General features: G+C 36.3%; 2 protein-coding genes across 4 annotated transcripts; both read right to left on the bottom strand.

Annotated features, from left to right (window-relative positions):
* Nucleotides 1-11,758: 11,758 nt before the first annotated feature.
* On the bottom strand, nucleotides 11,759-13,157 carry LOC310739987 (testisin-like). Its single transcript, XM_083566291.1, has 3 exons — nucleotides 12,884-13,157; nucleotides 12,345-12,499; nucleotides 11,759-12,238 (listed from the first exon to the last, which is right to left on the bottom strand). The coding sequence occupies exons 1-3, from the start codon at nucleotides 13,095-13,097 to the stop codon at nucleotides 11,999-12,001; spliced, it is 609 nt and encodes a 202-aa protein (XP_083422417.1). The 5' UTR covers nucleotides 13,098-13,157; the 3' UTR covers nucleotides 11,759-11,998.
* A 2,450-nt stretch (nucleotides 13,158-15,607) lies between these two features.
* LOC310739982 (chymotrypsinogen B-like) lies at nucleotides 15,608-20,244 on the bottom strand. Of its 3 annotated transcripts, XM_083566283.1 has the most exons (7): nucleotides 19,991-20,244; nucleotides 19,811-19,953; nucleotides 18,012-18,032; nucleotides 17,095-17,257; nucleotides 16,726-17,003; nucleotides 16,194-16,339; nucleotides 15,608-16,087 (listed from the first exon to the last, which is right to left on the bottom strand). In XM_083566283.1, exons 2-7 carry the CDS (start codon nucleotides 19,869-19,871, stop codon nucleotides 15,848-15,850), a joined length of 909 nt encoding a protein of 302 aa, XP_083422409.1. In that variant the 5' UTR covers nucleotides 19,872-19,953; nucleotides 19,991-20,244; the 3' UTR covers nucleotides 15,608-15,847. The 3 variants fall into 3 exon arrangements, with proteins under 3 accessions (XP_083422409.1, XP_083422408.1, XP_083422410.1); XM_083566282.1 differs by having other exon boundaries at nucleotides 19,811-20,244; XM_083566284.1 differs by having other exon boundaries at nucleotides 16,735-17,003; nucleotides 19,811-20,244.
* Between the last annotated feature and the right edge of the window lie 68 nt (nucleotides 20,245-20,312).

The raw sequence follows: 20,312 nt of genomic DNA, 5'->3' as shown, positions 1-20,312 counted from the left end.
CACGGTCTTTGACAGCCGTGCACTCTGAAACAGAAACACCATCCAGAGATGCTACATAGTCGAAAAGTTTGCTTCTAGCTGCATGTGGTCCTAGTAGATGTACTTCCGTCTTATCTGAGTTGAGCAGAATAAAGTTATCAAGCATCCACTGTCTAATGTACTTTACACACTCCTCAACATTGTTAAGCTGATCTCTCTCATCTGCCCAGTAAAAACAGAAGTGTTCATTTAACTCCTAAAGATTTGAAATTGACTCTGTTTCAAATAACATTTGGTCCCACTCGAAATCAGTGTAAAATTTATTTGGTGAGTGTCAAGTTTTTAGAGTTAATTCTACTCATTATTGTGTAAAAAATAACAATGAAACGTGTAAAAGTATTTAACACTGTAGGGTAATCACACTGTTAAGAGTAATATAATTACACAGTATAGAGTTAATTTATCTACAATTTTACTTTTTTTTTTTTAAATGACACTTTAAGTGTAATATTTACTTTTCATTTCTCTAGTGTTTTTAAAAAATATATAAATCATAAGATGCAGTGTTACTGAGTTATAGAACCATCAAGTACTATCCAAATAAAAACAAGCACAATAACACTAGATCACAGAACTAAAAAAATAAGGCATTTCAATGTCATTGAATTTACATTGCAAACACATTACCTGGTCTCTGACCGAAACAATACTCCAATTAATTTATTATGCATGAAGTTTTCACACCAAAAACCTATGGAAGGAATGGATTACAAGCCATTTCTTGACAGTGAGCAGTGTGAATATCTTTGGTGCACAAAACTACTTTGGAAGTATCTTCAGAGAATTCTGTCTGAAATCCTCCTTTTCCGCTAAACAGAACCTGCAACAGTACCTTGCACTGAAAGACTCCACCAGACCAAACAAACTATGCAAATCCAAATTATCCCCAGTAACCTTTACTACAGTGCCACGAACATAACCAGTGTATAATGGAATCTCAATACCATCACTCTCTAACACTTTAATGTCTCGAACAATCTACAGAATCAACTAAACTGCTTCCACTTATTAAGATGCTTTCTTAAACCAAAAAAACTACCAAAAGAACGTGAGCATCCTTCTTGTCCACACTTCAGAAAAAGAGACCTGCCTGTACATAGCCCATGAATTACCTTAAAGTGCTTAACAAGATTGTTTGGACTTCCATGGTCACTTTTGCAAAGAAAACACTTCATAGCTTTATCTTAACTAATGCACCATTCTTGCCCGCAACTCTGCAACTCTAGGAGTCTCCTTTGTTTTACCCATGTCGATGTTATAGATGGTTGTTTGGACAAAAGTGAAAAAGCTGCTCAGAGAAGAACTGTATGACGTATCAAAGACATAATGGGCTTTAAAGAGTTCGTCAAAAGCTCCAACTGAACCTGTTGCCTTGCATGGAAGTGCATGCTTGTCAACCACAATGAAGTAGGAGTGAATGGTGCTCTGTGTGGATCCCTGGGCGAGAAGGTAGGGCTGACTGCTTTGGGTGATGTTGTCTAGATGCTGCTGCACACTGGTTCCAACCTACAACAAAACACATTCAACAGAATTGTTTTGGTGACTAACTTCTGACAATAGATCAGATCACCTCCAACTGTGCACAAGATTGAGGTGATGGAAGATATATTTTAAACAACTTTTAAAGAATTTGTTCACTTTGAAAAAATTTTTTGCTGATAATTTACTCACCCCCATGTCATCCAAGATTCATGTCTTTCTTTCTTCAGTTGAAAATAAATTGAGGTTTTTGAGGAAAACATTCCAGGATTTTTCTCCATATAATGAACTTTCATGGTGACCAACGGTTTGAGGGTTTAAATGAAGGGTCAAATGTCTGTCTCAATGTAGCTTCAAAGACCCACAAAGAAATAAGGGTATTATATAGAGAAACGATCGGCTGTTTTCAAATCAAATCCAAGAGTTCTGTGGTGGGTACAAGTCAATGGCTTTCTTTTATTCCTTTTCCTTTTAAAAGTGTTTGGCCACTTCTCCAAGAATTTGTTTGCCGTGGCCTCACCAAACAGAAATCTGAAATCTTGTTCTATCTGCAATATAACACACAGAAGTGGTAAGTGATACATAATGAATACATTGAATATTTTGGTGATGCTGTGAATTAAGGTCATACCAGTCCTGGTGTGTCCAGAAATCGTGGGAAGACCAAGAAGACATCAGATGATTTGGCTTCATCGTTGACCATTGCTTGCCGATATATGAAGGTCATTTTCATTCTGTCACTGACAGTCTTCTCATCAGCAGGGTGTCTCATAACAGCAATAGCTGCTTCAACATCCTCATCAGATGGCTTTCCTCTGCTGTTTTTCTTTGTATGGTCTTCAATCGCCATGCAAGGAATCCTGAACCACTCTCTGGATCGTAGAAATGTTCCTAAGTGATTATAAATACATTTTAAAGGAGTACTATTAACATTTCAAAGAGTAAATATGTGCATAATGTTGCAATAACCCATGTTCTTACATATGCATGTTGTGAGTATGGGTCTTCTAGATAGGAAAACAAAACTACTATCCCCTGTGCATACATTACTCTGACACTTTTGGGGGGGGGATGTCCTAGCATATGAATTCAAAGTTAACATCATACGCAAATGACATTGCGCAACACAATTTACATAATAAATATTTGTAAAATAATAACAATGTTTATTTACAGCCCAGCTATATGCTTAATGCTTACCCATGTGTTTCTGTCATCTCAGCAGCAAGTATGTTAATCATCTGTCTTCTGGTGGCATCTGTCAGGGATTTGGTTTTTCCATACTCTTGCATAATTTGTTCACCACCAGGTTTTGATTTTAGGATTTTTTTCAATCAACTATAGGTGGAAATGTGCTTTTTGTTATTGTAAAACCACATGTAATAATGATGGGAAAAAATTGTTATCTAAAGAACACTTCCCATGGTGAAACAACATTCAGATTGGACTTAACAATTTAAGCAACTTGGACAATTTCCACCACTTACCACTTTTGCCTCGTAGTTTATGTGGCATGGCCTTTTAGGCTGGCTTCCTTCTGCAGTGGCTTCTTCTTCAACAGGGTCACACATTGTGAAATTCAGGTTGACTGTGTGTCATCAGATGTACCTAAGCATGATGATAACTGAGAGGCACCTGTTCATTATGAAATTGGTACAAAATATAGAAACATATTACAAGAAAAGTTACTGGTATTTTAAGACAATAAATGTTCTTATATTGCAACACATAAAGAAACATGTGCTTAATTAGGGGTTTGATAACTGCCAGTTTGAAAGATTTAGGTACAAAACCAGTGCTAATGGAAGAGTTGATTATTTTTAAAACATGTTCAATTACTTCTGGAATTATCTGTTTGAGGAAACTTGTAGGCAAGGGATCGAGAATGCAGGTTGATGATTTTGATAAGTAAATAAATGAAATTACGTCATTCCCATGAATAGGAGTAAAGCTTTGTAATTGATTGTCTGTTATAATTACAGGGTTACTTGTAAAATAATTTGGATTGATATTAACCGTCTGGGTTTCTTGCCTGATGTTTTCAATTTTATTAATAAAAAAGTTCATGAAATCATTACTACCTAATGATGGTGTGCATGTTAGTGCAGTGCTTTTATTTCCTGTAAATTTTGCTACCGTGCTGAATATAAATCTAGGATTATGCTTGTTATTTTCTATGAGGGTGGAGAAATATGATGATCTAGCAGTACTAAGAGATTTTCTATAATTTAGAAGGCTCTCTTTTCATGCTATTTGAAATACTGTTAATTTTGTTTGACGCCATTTCCGTTCTAATTTTTGAGTGGTCTGTTTTAAGATGCGCGTATGATCATTATACCACTGTGCTAATTTTTTCTCCCTGATAATTTTGGTCTTAAGGGGAGCTACATCATCTAGAGTATAACGTAACGTTGATTCTAGGTATTCAGTGGCCCAGTCAAGCTCTGCGGGGTGAGACGGAGATCTATTTAATATCATAATTTCTGGAAGATTATTGATAAAACACGCTGACGAAGCTGACGTGAAAGTACGCTTAACACGATAACGTGTTGAGGTACTAATGCAATGTATGAGGCAGATTTTAAAATAGATGAGATAATGGTCTGAAATAGCTTCAGACTGTGGAATTATGACTTAGTTTTGAATTTTTAATCCAAATGTTAACAACAAATCAAGTGTGTGTCCACCACTATGAGTGGGTCCTATAACATTCGGATTAATTCCAACTGAATCTAGAATGGACACAACTGCTGCTCTCAAGGAGTCTTCCTGATTATCAAAATTAATATTAAAGTCACCAATAGTTAATGCTTTGTCTAAAGAAGTAGCTAAATTTGTGATGAAATCTGCAAATTCTATGAGAGAAATCTGTATATTCTATGAGGGAATTTTTTAAATATTATCATCACATTTTCAACTTCCAGCTTCACAATCATCGCCCTATCAGAAACTCTCTTCACCTTCACTACACACTTACTGTACTCTTCCTTCAGAATCACCCCTACACCATTTCTCTTTCCAACCACACCATAATAGAACAGTTTAAACACCTCCAATGTTCCTGGCCTTTCTCCCTTTCCACTTGGTCTCCTGAACACACAACATATCTACCGTTCTCCTTTCCATCATATCAGCTACCTCTCTCCCTTTACTAGTCATAGTACCAACATATAAAGTGCCAACCCGAACCTCCTCTCTGTAGATGTCTTCCTCCTCTCCTTCTCCTCTTTCAAACAACAGTAGCCCAATTTCCACCAGTACCCTGTTGGCAGAACCCGGGCCTCGACCAATCCGGTATGAATTTCATTTTCTTGATCCGCATATTTAATTTAGCGCATGTTTTATGCTGGATGCCCTTCCTAACGCAACCCTTCCCATTTACCCGGGCTTGGGAATGGCACTAAAAGTGCACTGGCTTGTGCAGCCTTAATGGCTGGGTTAACATAAAGCATGAATACCAAATTTTATTGTAAATGTTTAAAAATTAATTTGGTGCTTTCAATTACGTAATCATCAGGACACCAAACGTAACTTCCGTAAGACGGTTTTAATTGCCAGATGTGTGCATAATGGCAGATTTTGGTACTTGATTTCAGGGCATCAGTAAAGCACATATTTAGTATCGGGGGCGTGGCCAAGCGCCGGTTTGTGAATGAAGGGCGGAGAAACTAGCAAAGAGAAGCACGCACCTGTTGGGAATCTAAATAATTCTAAAGTGTTCATAGTGAAAGAGGATAAAGAGGATAGAGAAAAGACCCTTGAGAGAGTGAGAGACGTTCAGCTGAACGTACCATCCACACCGAGCTCCCTGACCTGCAGGACATCTACAGCACGCGGTGCAGGACCAGAGCCAGGAAGATTGTGAAGGACCTCAGCCATCTCAACAATGGATTATTTTCTTTGTTGCGTTCAGGGAAATGCTTCCGCTCCCTGAAAGCGAACACAGAGAGAATGAGGAGGCCATTCGGTGTTTAAACCAGGAAACACCCAGGATCTAAAAGCTGGTCCACTCTCTCCATCATCACACTTCTTCTCTGTACAGATCTCACCTTTCGCACCACGACACTTTAAACTCTGGACTTGCACAGCAAAGTGCACTTTATATTTATTTATTTTATACCACACCATACCACACACGGACACTTTATGGACACTTTACACCACACCATACCGCACACGGACACTTTATGGACACTTTACACCACACCATACCGCACATGGACATTTACGGACACTTACACCACACCATACCGCACACGGACACTTTATGGACACTTTACACCACACCACACCATACCGCACATGGACATTTACGGACCCTTACACCACACCATACTGCATACGGACACTTTATAAACACTTTACACCACACCACACCATACCGCCCACGGACACTTACGGACCCTTACACCACACCATACTGCATACGGACACTTTATGGACAACCCACCACTAAAATTGTCTATTGTTTACACTATGTTACACATTTGTTTACCGTTTCACTGTCTACTGCCATAAGAATTTTTTTGTATATAAATTTTTCTCTTTGTTCACATACATATGATCAAACTCTTGATGTCACCCATATGAGGATGGGTTCCCCTTTGAGTCTGGTTCCTCTCAAGGTTTCTTCCTCATATCATCTAAGGGAGTTTTTCCTTGCCACTGTCGCCACGGCTTGCTCATCAGGGACAAACGCACACCATTCACCTTCACTGTTGTTTTCTGTAAAGCTGCTTTGAGACATTGTCTGTTGTGAAAATACAAATACAAATATACAAATAAACTTGACTTGACTTGACTTGACATATCTTTATATATCCTTTATATCTTATATTCTTATATTTTATTTTATATAGTTTTTATACTTTATACTTTATTTATCTGTTTTTTTCCTTTCTCCCCACCCTATTCCCCTCATGCCGGACCCCGTATAATGCATTTCACTGCATGTCGTACCCTGTATGTACAGTATGTGTATGTGATGAATAAAATTTGATTTAATTTTTGGTTTGATTTGTTAACAACCAAGTGTAGTTGGTGTAAATTATGTATTTATATATTCAGTATATATTTACACTACTGATTAGTTACAGTGGCTGTACTACTGAGCAGATGTATATGTTTATACTGCATATTTTTAAGAAGTGTAAAATTTGATTATAAATAATGTTCTACAACTTTAAGATCTGGAGAGAATATTGTGAGTACAGTGCCTTGTGATTTGGGATTGCAGGAAAGAACGGTCTGCAAGCATTTTGCACCTTACACTGTAATAAACTGAGTGTTGTGATCTCTTGAGCTCCTTATTGGTTTTCTTATTGCAATGGTAAAAAAAAAAAAAAACATCGCCATAACAAAGCCAAGAACCCACGTACGCACATGGAGTAAAAACTGTATAAATGACCGGCCCTGTCTTCGGGTCACCACTGTTTCTTCCTTTGACCACATTTGACTACTCCAGACCGGGAACACCCCACGAGAGCTGCAGTTTTGGAGATGCTCTGACTCAGTCGTTTAGCGGTCACAATTTGGCCCTAGTCAAACCCACTCAAATCCTTACACTTGCCCATTTTTTCTTTCCTTTGAGAACAAAATTTTTACTTGCTGCCCAATATTTCCACCCACTAACAGGTGCAATGATAAAGAGATAATTAGTCTTATACATTATGTTATACACATAATGTTATAATGTCATAATGTTATTCCTGGTCTGTGTATAACCCCACTCGTGTTACACTAGTGGCAGGATTGGTTGGTTTGTTTTTGCAGAGACACGTATTTTTTTATTGAACAACGTGAATGTTGCCACCTAACCTGAAGAAACATTTATATTATTTTTTCTTTTTTTCAAGTGCTCTTTTGCAAGTTTGGATTACGTGCATTTTTTTTTCTCTCACACAAAATGGAGGATGAAGAGCATAATGCAGTTGTAATGCCCAGAGACAGACACAAATCCACATCTACCATTTAAAATTGACTTTCCTAATTATTTTTCTTAAGATAAAACAGAGACTTTTAGTGCATAAATACAGTGGTTTAAAGTTGAAAATGTCTCAGTTGCACTACTGGATAAAGAGAAACTTCTTCCTGTAAAGCTTACTGATCCAGCATTTGCATATTGGCTGTCTCTCTCATCTGTTGTGAAAGACAACAATGACTACAATTTAACTAAACATAATTTGAGCCCTGTTTTTGGATTTGGTTTGGACGCATTTTAGACCTTTTTGAACGCTCGTCAAAATAAACCTCAAGAACCTCTTGAAGTCTTTGCTGCTGAGCTCACAGATCTAATGAATGAAGCCTTTCCTCAATATGATGCAGCAGAAATGAATTATGAATTTATTTTATAGATTTATGACTGTTTTAGACCGATCACATCGTGGATCACCAAAATTTCATGATCATAACATGGTGACAGCAATGGGATGTGCTTCCCACATTGATTGTCTTATCATTTGAAGGACATTGCACTGTACTGATTTGTTAAATGTTCTCTGTACTAACATGTTTATTTAGTTTATGTACAAGGTTAATACATGTAACAATAGAACTCTTTCTTCAAAACTTCTTGATATATACTGATTCTATTTTTCTATTTAACCTCTTTGAAATATATACTGAGCCTATTTGATTTATTATATGGTTCATTATTGTTAACCATATTTTTTTTGTTGCTGGCCATTTTTGTATTTATATTTTAGGTACGCTTATAAAGATTATAAATAATGTTCGACAACTTTAAATAAAATCAGGAGATAACAAAGATCAGTGTCCCACGATTTGGGATCCATTTTCACTTCCCAGATTTCAATTGATTGCTAATAAACTGAGCTCCTTGTTGGTGTCCTCATTGCATTGTTATTAAACTGATCAACAGATCAAAGTCAAGAAACCATTTTGATATTTATTTGTATCACAAAAGTGTTCATATTTAATAACCCTATATATTGTGTATAACAGTAGAACATATCACATGTATTTATATATAGAAGCATTTATAACAGTATATGTATCTATATCCACAGATACATCTATCTATGTAGTAGATCTATTATAGTACAGAACCCAACAAAATGACACAAGGTTCATATTTATTGGATCTACAATAATAAAGAAAACCTATGCTGTATAATCATACAGTTTACAAATCAAAGGGGAAAATTTGCGTTTTATGCAATTAATGCATTAATTGTTATAATTATGCCAAAAGACAGAGAAATCAATGCTTAAATTGCCAATTCTTTTTCATTTGTTTCACATTTCACAATTAAAATGTGTCTTGTCTTGTCCTGTTTAATTTGGCTATTATCAAGGGAAGATATAGAGAAAGAAGAGAAAGGAGATGATGGAGAAAGAAAGGAGATGTATAGTGGAGCCTCTGGTGCTGCTGGTGCTGTTGATGGTGCTGTAAATCCAGTCTTGGTACTGAGACACTCTGGTGTACACACCCGGAAAATTAGGTAAAGCGCAGCCCTTGCCAAAGCTTACAATCCCAGCCTGAGTCCATGCTCCACTGGACCTGGACACCAGTGGACCTCCTGAATCACCCTACACGATTAACAAGTGTTAGCTACATGTCTGCTCTTCTACCATGACACTGTACCAATGTCCCAAATTTATATGGCAGGTGTTATATTTTTTACCTGGCATGAGTCTTTTCCTCCCTGAGTTAAGCCAGCACACTACATATTATCTGTGATAGTACCAGCTCCATAGTCATTTGCACAGTCACTGTTATTGACAATCGCAACTGCAACGGCAAACCTCATTTCCGTAATGTGATGTGTGCATAATGGCAGATTTTGTTGCTTGATTTAAGACTTAGGGCATCAGTAAAGCACATGTTTAGTATCGGGGGCGTGGCCGAGCGCCGGTTTGTGAATGGAGGGCGGAGAAACTAGAGGAGAGAATCACGCACCTGTTGGGAATCACAATAATACTAAAGTGTTCTTAGTGAAAGAGAATAAAGAGGGTAAAGAAAAGAACCTATGTGTATGTGTAGAAATGTGCGTGACCTCTGAACAATGAAAGTAAAAACAGCTTCACTGAGACACTGTGCGCCACAGTAGAGCTGTTCATAAACCTTAATTCCACTGAGAACCTGTATTAACACTGCAGTGCTGTTCATAACCACTTACTGCATACAACCGATCAAAAGCAGAAATACTCTGTAATCTGCTATTTTAATGCACTGACCACCAGCAGTAGTAATCAGTCTTTTCAACCAAGTGTAGTTGGTGTAAATTATGTATTTATATATTCATTATATATTTACACTACTGATTAGTTACAGTGGCTGTACTACTGAATAGATGTATATGTTTATACTGTATATTTTACAGAGTAAAAAATGAGGTTATAAATAATGTTCAACAACTTAAAGATCTAGAGAGAGTATTGTGAGAACAGTGCCTTGTGATTTGGGATCTCAGGAAAGAACAGTCTGTAGGCATTTTGCACCTTACACTGTAATAAACTAAGTGTTGTGATCTCTTGAGCTCCTTTTTGGTGTCCTTATTGCAGTGGTAAAAAAAAACCCATGACCAGAACATAGCCAAGAACCTACGTACGCACATGGAGTAAAAACTGTATAATTGACCGGCCATGTCTTCGGGTCACAACTGTTTTTTCCTTGGACCACATTTGACTACTGCAGACCGGGAACACCCCACAAGAGCTGCAGTTTTGGAGATGCTCTGACCCAGTCATCTAGCCATCACAATTTGGCCCTTGTCAAACTCCCTCAAATCCTTACACTTGCCCATTTTTCCTTTCCTTTGAGAACAAAAATTTTACTTGCTGCTCAATATTTCCCACCCACTAACAGGTGCAATGATGAAGAGATAATCAATGTTATACATTTTGTTATACACATAATATTATAATGTTATTCCTGGTCTGTGTATAAAACACTTGTGTTACACTAGTGGCAGGATTGGTTTGCTTGTTTTTGCTGGGACACGTGGGTTTTTTTTTTTGAAAGACATGAATTTTGCCACTCTGAAGAGACATTTATATTATTTTGTATTTTTTTCACGTGCTCTTTTGCAAGTTTGAATTACGTGCTTTTTTTTTCTCTCACACAAAATGGAGGATGACGAGCATAATGCAGTTGTAATGCCTAGAGACAGACACATCTTGAGATAATACAGAGACTTTTAGTGCATGGATACAGTGGTTTAAAGTTGAAAATGTCTCAGTTGCACTACTGGGTAATAAGAAACTCCTTCCTGTAAAGCTTACTGGTCCAGCATTTGCATACTGGCTGTCTCACTCACCTGTTGTGAAAGACAACAATGACTACAATTTAACTAAACATAGTTTAAGCACTGTTTATGGGGTTGTTTTTGACAAATGTCGACCTTTTTGAACGCTCGTCCATGTAAACCGCAAGAACCTCTTGAAGTCTATGCTGCTGAGCTCACAGATCTAGTGACTAAAGTCTTTCCTCAATATGATGCAGCAGAAAGGAATTATGAATTTCTTTTTTATAGATTTATGACTGGTTTAGACCGATCACATTGTGGATCACAAAAAAATCCACGATTATAGCACAGTGACAGATATGAGATGTGCTTCCCACATTGATTGTCTTACCATTTGAGGGACGTTGCACTGTACTAATTTGTTAAATGTTCTCTGTATTAATATGATAATTTAGTTTATGTACAAGGTTAATACATGTAACAATATCACTCTTTCTTCAGAACTTCTTGATATATACTGATCCTATTTTTCTATTTAACCTCTTGATATATATACTGAGCTTATTTGATTTATTATATGGTTCATTATAGTTAACCATATTTTTTTGTTGTTGTTGGCCATTTTTGTATTCCTATCATAGGTATGATTATAAAGATTATAAATAATGTTCTACAACTTTGAATAAGATCAGGAGATAACAGAGATCAGTGTCCCACGATTTGGGATCAATTTTCACTTCCCAAATTTCAATTGATTGCTAATAAACTGAGCTCCTTGTTGGTGTTCTCATTGCATTGTTATTAAACTGATCAACAGATCAAAGTCAAGAAACCATTTTGATATTTATTTTTTGTATCACAAAAGTGTTTTCATATTTAATAACCCTATATATTGTGTATAACAGTAGAACAAAGCACATGTATTTATATATAGAAGCATTTATAACAGTATATGTATCTATATCCACAGATACATCTATCTATGTAATAGATCTATTATAGTACAGAACCTAACAAAATGACAAAAAATGTTTTTTTTTAATAAGGTTCATATTTATTGGATCTACAATAATAAAGAAAACTTATGCTGTATAATAATTCAGTTTACAAATCAAAGGGGAAAAGTTGCTTTTTATGGAATTAATGCATTATTTGTTATAATTATGCCAAAAGACAGAGAAATCAATGCTTAAATTGCCTATTCTTTTTCATTTGTTTCACATTTCACAAATAAAATGTGTCTTGTCTTGTCCTGTTTAATTTGGCTTTTATCAAAGGAAAATATAGAGCAAGAAGAGAAAGGAGATGATGGAGAAAGGAAGGAGATGTATAGTGGAGCCACTGGTGCTGCTGGTGCTGTTGATGGTGCTGTAAATCCAGTCTTGGTACTGAGACACTCTGGTGTACACACCCGGAAAATTAGGCAAACCGCAGCCCTTGCCAAAGCTCACAATCCCAGCCTGAGTCCATATTCCACTGGACCTGGACACCAGTGGACCTCCTGAATCACCCTACACGATTAACAGGTGTTAGCTACATGTCTGCTCTTCTACCATGACACTGTACCAATGTCACAAATGTATATGGCATTTATATAGCGGGTGTTAGATTTCTTACCTGGCATGAGTCTTTTCCTCCCTGAGTTAAGCCAGCACACAACATATTGTCTGTGATAAAATTGATAAAATCAGCTCCATAGTCATTTGCACAGTCACTGTTATTGACAATCGGCAACTGCACCTCCTGTAGGGTTTGAGGATATGGCAGATTCACTGTGAAGACACATGTTTGAGATTTACTACATGACATCCCATAATCAACCCCGCTAAAAGTTCTAGCTGCGTTTGACGAGCTGCCAGCAACAAATACAGAAGCCAAATCATCATTTTCCAGTGGCAGTTTTTTCCTTGAGTAATCTAACTAATAGCATTTCTTTTCTTTTTTTTATTGTTTCATTGTTGTATTACTTTCCATAAATCTGTCTATAATATTGCATTAAAAGCAATGATTAATTAACACACAAAGATGAAGATGCTGTGAATATTCCACAGCAAGGAGTGATTAATTTCCTTCCTGGTTTACATTTCAAATAAATCTAATATATATAAAACTAATTAAACATGTAGTCCACTTTTTTAAATCTATGTGTCACTCACCATTAACACCATTTGAAGTGCTTTGACCAAATCCTGTGACCCAGACAATAGTACCAGCAGGGTAAGAAGTGTTGTTTGTTGCCAAGCACACCGGCCTGACATAATCATTGATCGTCACTGGACTGGAGAGCTGGACTAGTGCAATGTCATTGTAGGGGGTGTTTGCGTCAAACTGCTGGTTGATGAAAATTTCAGTCACGCTTTTTGTCTGCATATTGGGATTACTCCCATTCAAATTTTGCAGTCCTAGTAAGAGTGTGAGAGAACCTGCTGAAACACTAAAAATAAAGGGAAAAAATATATTAACACGGATATTACCTACATACTATATTATAATTCTCTGGTTATTTTAAAATAAATTACCTTGAGAAACTAATAAGTATTTGAACACCCTGCTATTTTGCAAGTTCTCCCACATGGAAATCATGGAGGGGTCTGAAATTGTCATCGTAGGTGCATGTCCACTGTGAGAGACATAATCTAAAAAAAAAAAATCCAGAAATCACAATGTATGATAAACTATTTATTTGTATGATATAGCTGCAAATAAGTATTTGAACACCTGAGAAAGTCAATGTTAATATTTGGTACAGTAGCCTTTGTTTGCAATTACAGAGGTCAAACGTTTCCTGTAGTTTTTCACCAGGTTTGCACACACTGCAGGGGGGATTTTGGCCCACTCCTTCACACAGATCTTCTCTAGATCAGTCAGGTTTCTGGCATGTCGCTGAGAAACACGGAGTTTGAGCTCCCTCCAAAGATTCACTATTGGGTTTAGGTCTGGAGACTGGCTAGGCCACGCCAGAGCCTTGATATGCTTCTTACAGAGCCACTCTTTGGTTATCCTGGCTGTGTGCTTCGGGTCATTGTCATGTTGGAAGACCCAGCCTTGACCCATCTTCAATGCTCTAACTGAGGGAAGGAGGTTGTTCCCCAAAATCTCGCAATACATGGCCCCGGTCATCCTCTCCTTAATACAGTGCAGTCGCCCTGTCCCATGTGGAGAAAAACACCCCCAAAGCATGATGCTACCACCCCCATGCTTCACAGTAGGGATGGTGTTCTTGGGATGGTACTCATCATTCTTCTTCCTCCAAACACGTTTAGTGGAATTATGACCCAAAAGTTCTATTTTGGTCTCATCTGACCACATGACTTTCTCCCATGACTCCTCTGGATCATCCAAATGGTCATTGGCAAAATTAAGACGTGCCTGGACATGTGCTGGTTTAAGCAGGGGAACCTTCCTTGCCATGCATGATTTCAAACCATGACATCTTAGCGTATTACCGACAGTAACCTTGGAAACGGTGGTCCCAGCTCTTTTCAGGTCATTGACCAGCTCCTCCCGTGTAGTTCTGGGCTGATTTGTCACCTTCCTTAGGATCATTGAGACCCCACGAGGTGAAATCTTGCATGGAGCCCCAGTCCGAGGGAGATTGACAGTCATGTAAACTTCTTCCATTTTCTAATGATTGCTCCAACAGTGGACCTTTTTTCACCAAGCTGCTTTTCAATTTCCCCGTAACCCTTTCCAGCCTTGTGGAGGTGTACAATTTTGTCTCTAGTGACTTTGGACAGCTCTTTGGTCTTGGCCATGTTAGTAGTTGGATTCTTACTGATTGTATGGGGTGGACAGGTGTCTTTATGCAGCTAACGATCTCAAACAGGTGCATCTAATTTAGGATAATAAATGTAGTGGAGGTGGACATTTTAAAGGCAGACTAACAGGTCTTTGAGTGTCAGAATTCTAGCTGATAGACAGGTGTTCAAATACTTATTTGCAGCTGTATCTTACAAATAAATAGTTCAAAAATCATATATTATTATATATTATTGCACCTACGATGACAATTTCAGACCCTTCCATGATTTCTAAGTGGGAGAACTTGCAAAATAGCAGGGTGTTCAAATACTTATTTTCCTCACTGTATATCTAATCTGATGTTTATTTTGCAGTGCATTTTGTTGTTTTGCAGTATACTGTAGATTTTTTTCATTAGAAGTACTTACTATATAAAAAATGGCAAGCATTCTCCTCCAGGATAAATTCAATTGAAGGCCTTCCAAGTACCTATTTGAATACATACACATTATTAGCCATAATAAAGATATGGCTATGTAGAGAAATGTGTTATTCTGCTAATTATACCTCCATGATAATGCCTATTTGATAGTATATGTTTTGTCCATTAAAGAGATACTGGCCAATGTGCAGTTCGGCCAGGGTACAGCCCAAACTTCACGTCAATAGCAGTTGAGTAATGTTTATTTATGAATGCCTCTGGAGCACTTTAGATTTGTGTTTTAACAACTGAAAAACCTGTTGAGGAAAAGAAATGTAAAGAATAGAAGGTTAGAAGGCCACATTTGGTTCCTGATCTATGTAATGATAGACAAAACAACATTGTGAAATTAACAGATAAACACTCCCAATGAGCATATTACAGTCAATCTGAAACTGATCAAACCCAGTCTGTGCTGCAGGTTTATAAACTTAGCAGGGCTTTAAAAATGTACTCAGGTTTTGTCTATCTTGGACAATTTTCTCTTTCTCTAGAAGCTTTAGGCACTTGACCATATCTTTGTCAATTCGACGCAAATCAATTTTTATGTGTTCTCGATCTAGTTTTGCTTCATTTAAATTTGCCCTGATTGGACAGAAAGACACGCTATAATAAACAAGCAAATTAAAACCAATAAGAACAATGTTTAAAATCAGAGTTTTTTTTTAAAAAGGTTCATATTTATTGGATCTACAATAATAAAGAAAACTTATGCTGTATAATAATTCAGTTTACAAATCAAAGGGGAAAAGTTGCTTTTTATGCAATTAATGCATTATTTGTTATAATTATACCAAAAGACAGAGAAAGCAATGCTTAAATTGCCTATTCTTTTTCATTTGTTTCACATTTCACAAATAAAATGTGTCTTGTCTTGTCCTGTTTAATTTGGCTTTTATCAAAGGAAAATATAGAGCAAGAAGAGAAAGGAGATGATGGAGAAAGAAAGGAGATGTATAGTGGAGCCACTGGTGCTGCTGGTGCTGTTGATGGTGCTGTAAATCCAGTCTTGGTACTGAGACACTCTGGTGTACACACCCGGAAAATTAGGTAAAGCGCAGCCCTTGCCAAAGCTCACAATCCCAGCCTGAGTCCATGCTCCACTGGACCTGGACACCAGTGGACCTCCTGAATCACCCTACACGATTAACAGGTGTTAGCTACATGTCTGCTCTTCTACCATGACACTGTACCAATGTCACAAATGTATATGGCATTTATATAGCGGGTGTTAGATTTCTTACCTGGCATGAGTCTTTTCCTCCCTGAGTTAAGCCAGCACACAACATATTGTCTGTGATCAAACCAGCTCCATAGTCATTTGCACAGTCACTGTTATTGACAATCGGCAACTGCACCTCCTGTAGGGTTTGAGGATATGGCAGATTCACTGTGAAGACACATGTTTGAGATTTACTACATGACATCCCATAATGAACCCTGCTAAAATTTCTAGCTGCGTTTGACGAGCTGCCAGCAACAAATACAGAAGCCAAATCATAATTTTCCAGTGGCAGTTTTTTCCTTGAGTAATCTAACTAATGGCATTTCTATTTTTTTTTTTTTATTGTTTCATTGTTGTATTACTTTTCATAAATCTGTCTATAATATTGCATTAAAAGCAATGATAAATTAACACACAAAGATGAAGATGGTGTGAATATTCCATAGCAAGGAGTGATTAATTTCCTTCCTGGTTTACATTTCAAATAAATCTAATATATATAAAACTAATTAAACATGTAGTCCACTTTTTTAAATCTATGTGTCACTCACCATTAACACCATTTGAAGTGCTTTGACCAAATCCTGTGACCCAGACAATAGTACCAGCAGGGTAAGAAGTGTTGTTTGTTGCCAAGCACACCGGCCTGACATAATCATTGATCGTCACTGGACTGGAGAGCTGGACTAGTGCAATGTCATTGTAGGGGGTGTTTGCGTCAAACTGCTGGTTGATGAAAATTTCAGTCACGCTTTTTGTCTGCATATTGGGATTACTCCCATTCAAATTTTGCAGTCCTAGTAAGAGTGTGAGAGAACCTGCTGAAACACTAAAAATAAAGGGAAAAAATATATTAACACGAATATTACCTACATACTATATTATAATTCTCTGGTTATTTTAGATTTATCCTTAAATACTTTTGGAAACAATGAGCAGCTGATAAGACCCAGTTCTTATTGATCAAGCTGCCACCACAGAAATGTCTGCCGCCTGTTTGAATGCTGACCTGCCAAGGCCAGGACCCAGGAACAGCATCTTCACCACCCACAATCTTGGTGTTAAGTGGAGCCTGACCACACCCTGGCAGAAAAGAGGGATGTCATACATATACTACCTGAAAAATAACTGCACTTAAGAGAAGAACATCCATTACTACATTCCACTGTAGACACTGGATTAAAATGCAAGAATTCTTACTAAAATACTATGTTTAGGCCACTGATATTAGTGGTCATTAAATCTTTTTATGCATTAGTTTGGTTTACTCATGGTCTTCTATTTATAAACTGTTATTTGCTGTCTGTGTTATTTTTGTATTAAATTTTTTTTTTTAAGTTTAAATGTATGAAATATATTTTTTATCTTTTGTGGGTTTGCTCTCATGCTTAATTCTTAGTTTCTCCCAAATAGCACCAAAAGATATTCCCAATCCAGATTGACAGAATTTGCAATGTTTGCGATGTCATGCCAACATCAACTAAGATTTAAAATTACTACATTTCACTGAAGAATGCAGTGACAGGATTATCTAGCTAGATCTATGAATAAATAAAATATTCCAGAATAAATGCAAATATTCATAAATAAAAATGTATGCACTGGCTGCAACATCTACTGAAAACACTTCTTGAAATGAACATTGTGTGATATTTTCAGATACGAAAATAACTGATTGTTTGTTTCGCTTAAAATATAACCTTTCAACAAGTCTTGGACATCACATTATAGCAAAACTGTTTTGCTATACCAACAAAACAAATCTGCTTAATGTCATATGTATCCTATGTATTTTAAATAAAGCAAAAGTGTTGTGCTGACTGAATCAAGAACTTACCATCTGTTTGGGCAAATGATCCTAATGGAAGAGAAAAAGAGAAGCTCAATGCTTAAACCAGTATCAACAGACATGTCAGACAGTTTTTGTTTTCTAAATATAGCATAATCCAACATGCAGATTATAATTATTAAAAAAAGAAAGCTGTATTTAAAAAAAATCAATGAAAAGTTATTTTTTGCAAACTGTCAGTGAGTAAAAAAATTAAGGTTTTAATTAGAACAATTACAATAACTTTTACTCAATTACAATTTAATAAAAAATGTATACCAAAATTCTGCTTGCAGGTTGGTTTGTATATTAAAAACTAATGATTAAATATAGTATACAAACATAAAGAGAAGGGAAAAAATGGAAAAGATTCACAATGAGTGAGTCAACACAGTCGGTAAATGCACCCTGTATATCTTAACAGGATTAAGGCATAAGAGAAAGGCAGTAAAGAAAAACCTTAATTCTGTTCTTAGTGTTTCAATGAAAGTACACCTTGTGTTGCCAAGCAGAAGTGTTTTTTTTTATGTTCTAACAATAACTACATCATAATACTAGTTCACTGTCACTGACTAAGAAAACAATTATTACTAAAGACTCGATTGGAACTTATCGCAAGAAAGTACTAATTTTGGTAATTCTAGAAGTGGTAGGTCTTGCAAACTTGTCTGAAAAGATTTAGTGAATGTTAGTATAAAAAGATAGCAAATAGAAATTACACAATGCATAAATGTACTAATTAAGTAAACACACTCCGTATATCTCAACAGAACTAATCAAAACAGAAAAGTGTAACGAAGCACCTTCATTCTGTTCTTAGTTCTTCCAAAGTATAGCATTTTAAACAAAGGCCACAAAGCAGCTTTACGTATATAAACAGATTAAAGATACCATAATCATGATTTCTACTGTATGTTGGCAGATTATAGTTACACATTGCTGGTAAGAATGACAATCTTGGACATATCAATCTTTCAAAATTTTTATTATTAAAATGGTTCTGCAACTACTTTGCTTTTCTTTGAGGGCTCAGTGAATAAATACACCCTGATCCCAATACTGATTTCTGTTGGTAAAAGCACACATGCTGGTGATTCACCTGCTTAGTTATGGAATCCGTTCCACCATCTGTGTGCCAGAACATAGAAAGATTTTGACGTATACATTCTCTTTGGACCCTGACAGATGGGCAAACCAGTCAAGCAGAACTAATAATAAATATAGTATGATGAATGATAACATTTCAAGTGTGGGTGGTTAAATATTTTAAACATAGTTGTAATCAAAAAATGCATGTATAAGGTTCAAAGGTGTAAGGTGTAAAGGCGCAATAGAACGTATCACTTATTATTAATTTTATATTGTGGTCCCTACAAGATTAAAATGACAGATGAATATCGATTGTTATTGCATTTGTGACATTTTCTTGAATAAACAATTTAACTTCATTTTGTACGAACTGATCTGTAAATAATCTGTCATGTGAGTCATTTAAATTTAAATCAGTATCTATATTATATATAATATATAATCTCTATAATAACAAATAAAAAATACCCAGCAAAAAACTAACACTTAAACACTCAATGTTTTATTAAATAAAGCATCATCTGCATAGATAAATGTATAACACAATACACTTGTAGGAATCTTAGCAACAAGCTAGGAATTGTGATATTTACTTTTTTAAAGACTGAAAAAGTCACCTGTAAGTTTTTGCCTTAAATGTAATATACAGTATGTTGCTTTTATATAGATGACAGACTAAATGTAATATTCATCAAAACCATCACTTCATTTTCACTTACCTGTAGAATTGAGGAGTAGACCACATAAAACACACACGCCTTTCCACAAATTCATTTTCATGCTCTCTGGTCCTGATGTAATGTGTCTCTATATGTCTCTGTTGTACTATAAGTAAAGCACACGAAAACGAAACCTCCCCTACCTGTGTGACCTGTTACATGTGAGTTCCCCCCACTCACCTGCTACAACTCAAATAATTCTCACTTCCAAACTTGATTTGAGATCAGCCAGTGAGACAAACAGTGTTGATGTCCTGGACTTCTGCACATGTGTAAATTACTTCTTTAAATATTTAAATTGCTATGTTTGGTAATGTCCTGTCAACAGGTTATTGCACATTGTTTAATTTTATTTAATCATGCTAGTATTAAGTGTATTTTTATTTGTATTTTTTGGCAAAAGCCCCATTCTCTGTTGCTGCTCAAAGAGAGGATAAATACAAATAAAGGTTTACAGTAAATTGTGTAGTTCAGTCTGCCACACCCATTCACAGATACATCT

Source organism: Silurus aristotelis (assembly GCF_946808225.1).
Source record: "Silurus aristotelis genome assembly, chromosome: 17".
NCBI lineage: Eukaryota > Metazoa > Chordata > Actinopteri > Siluriformes > Siluridae > Silurus > Silurus aristotelis.
The sequence above is the reverse complement of the archived record's forward strand: the minus strand, read 5'-3'. Positions and strand labels throughout refer to the sequence as shown.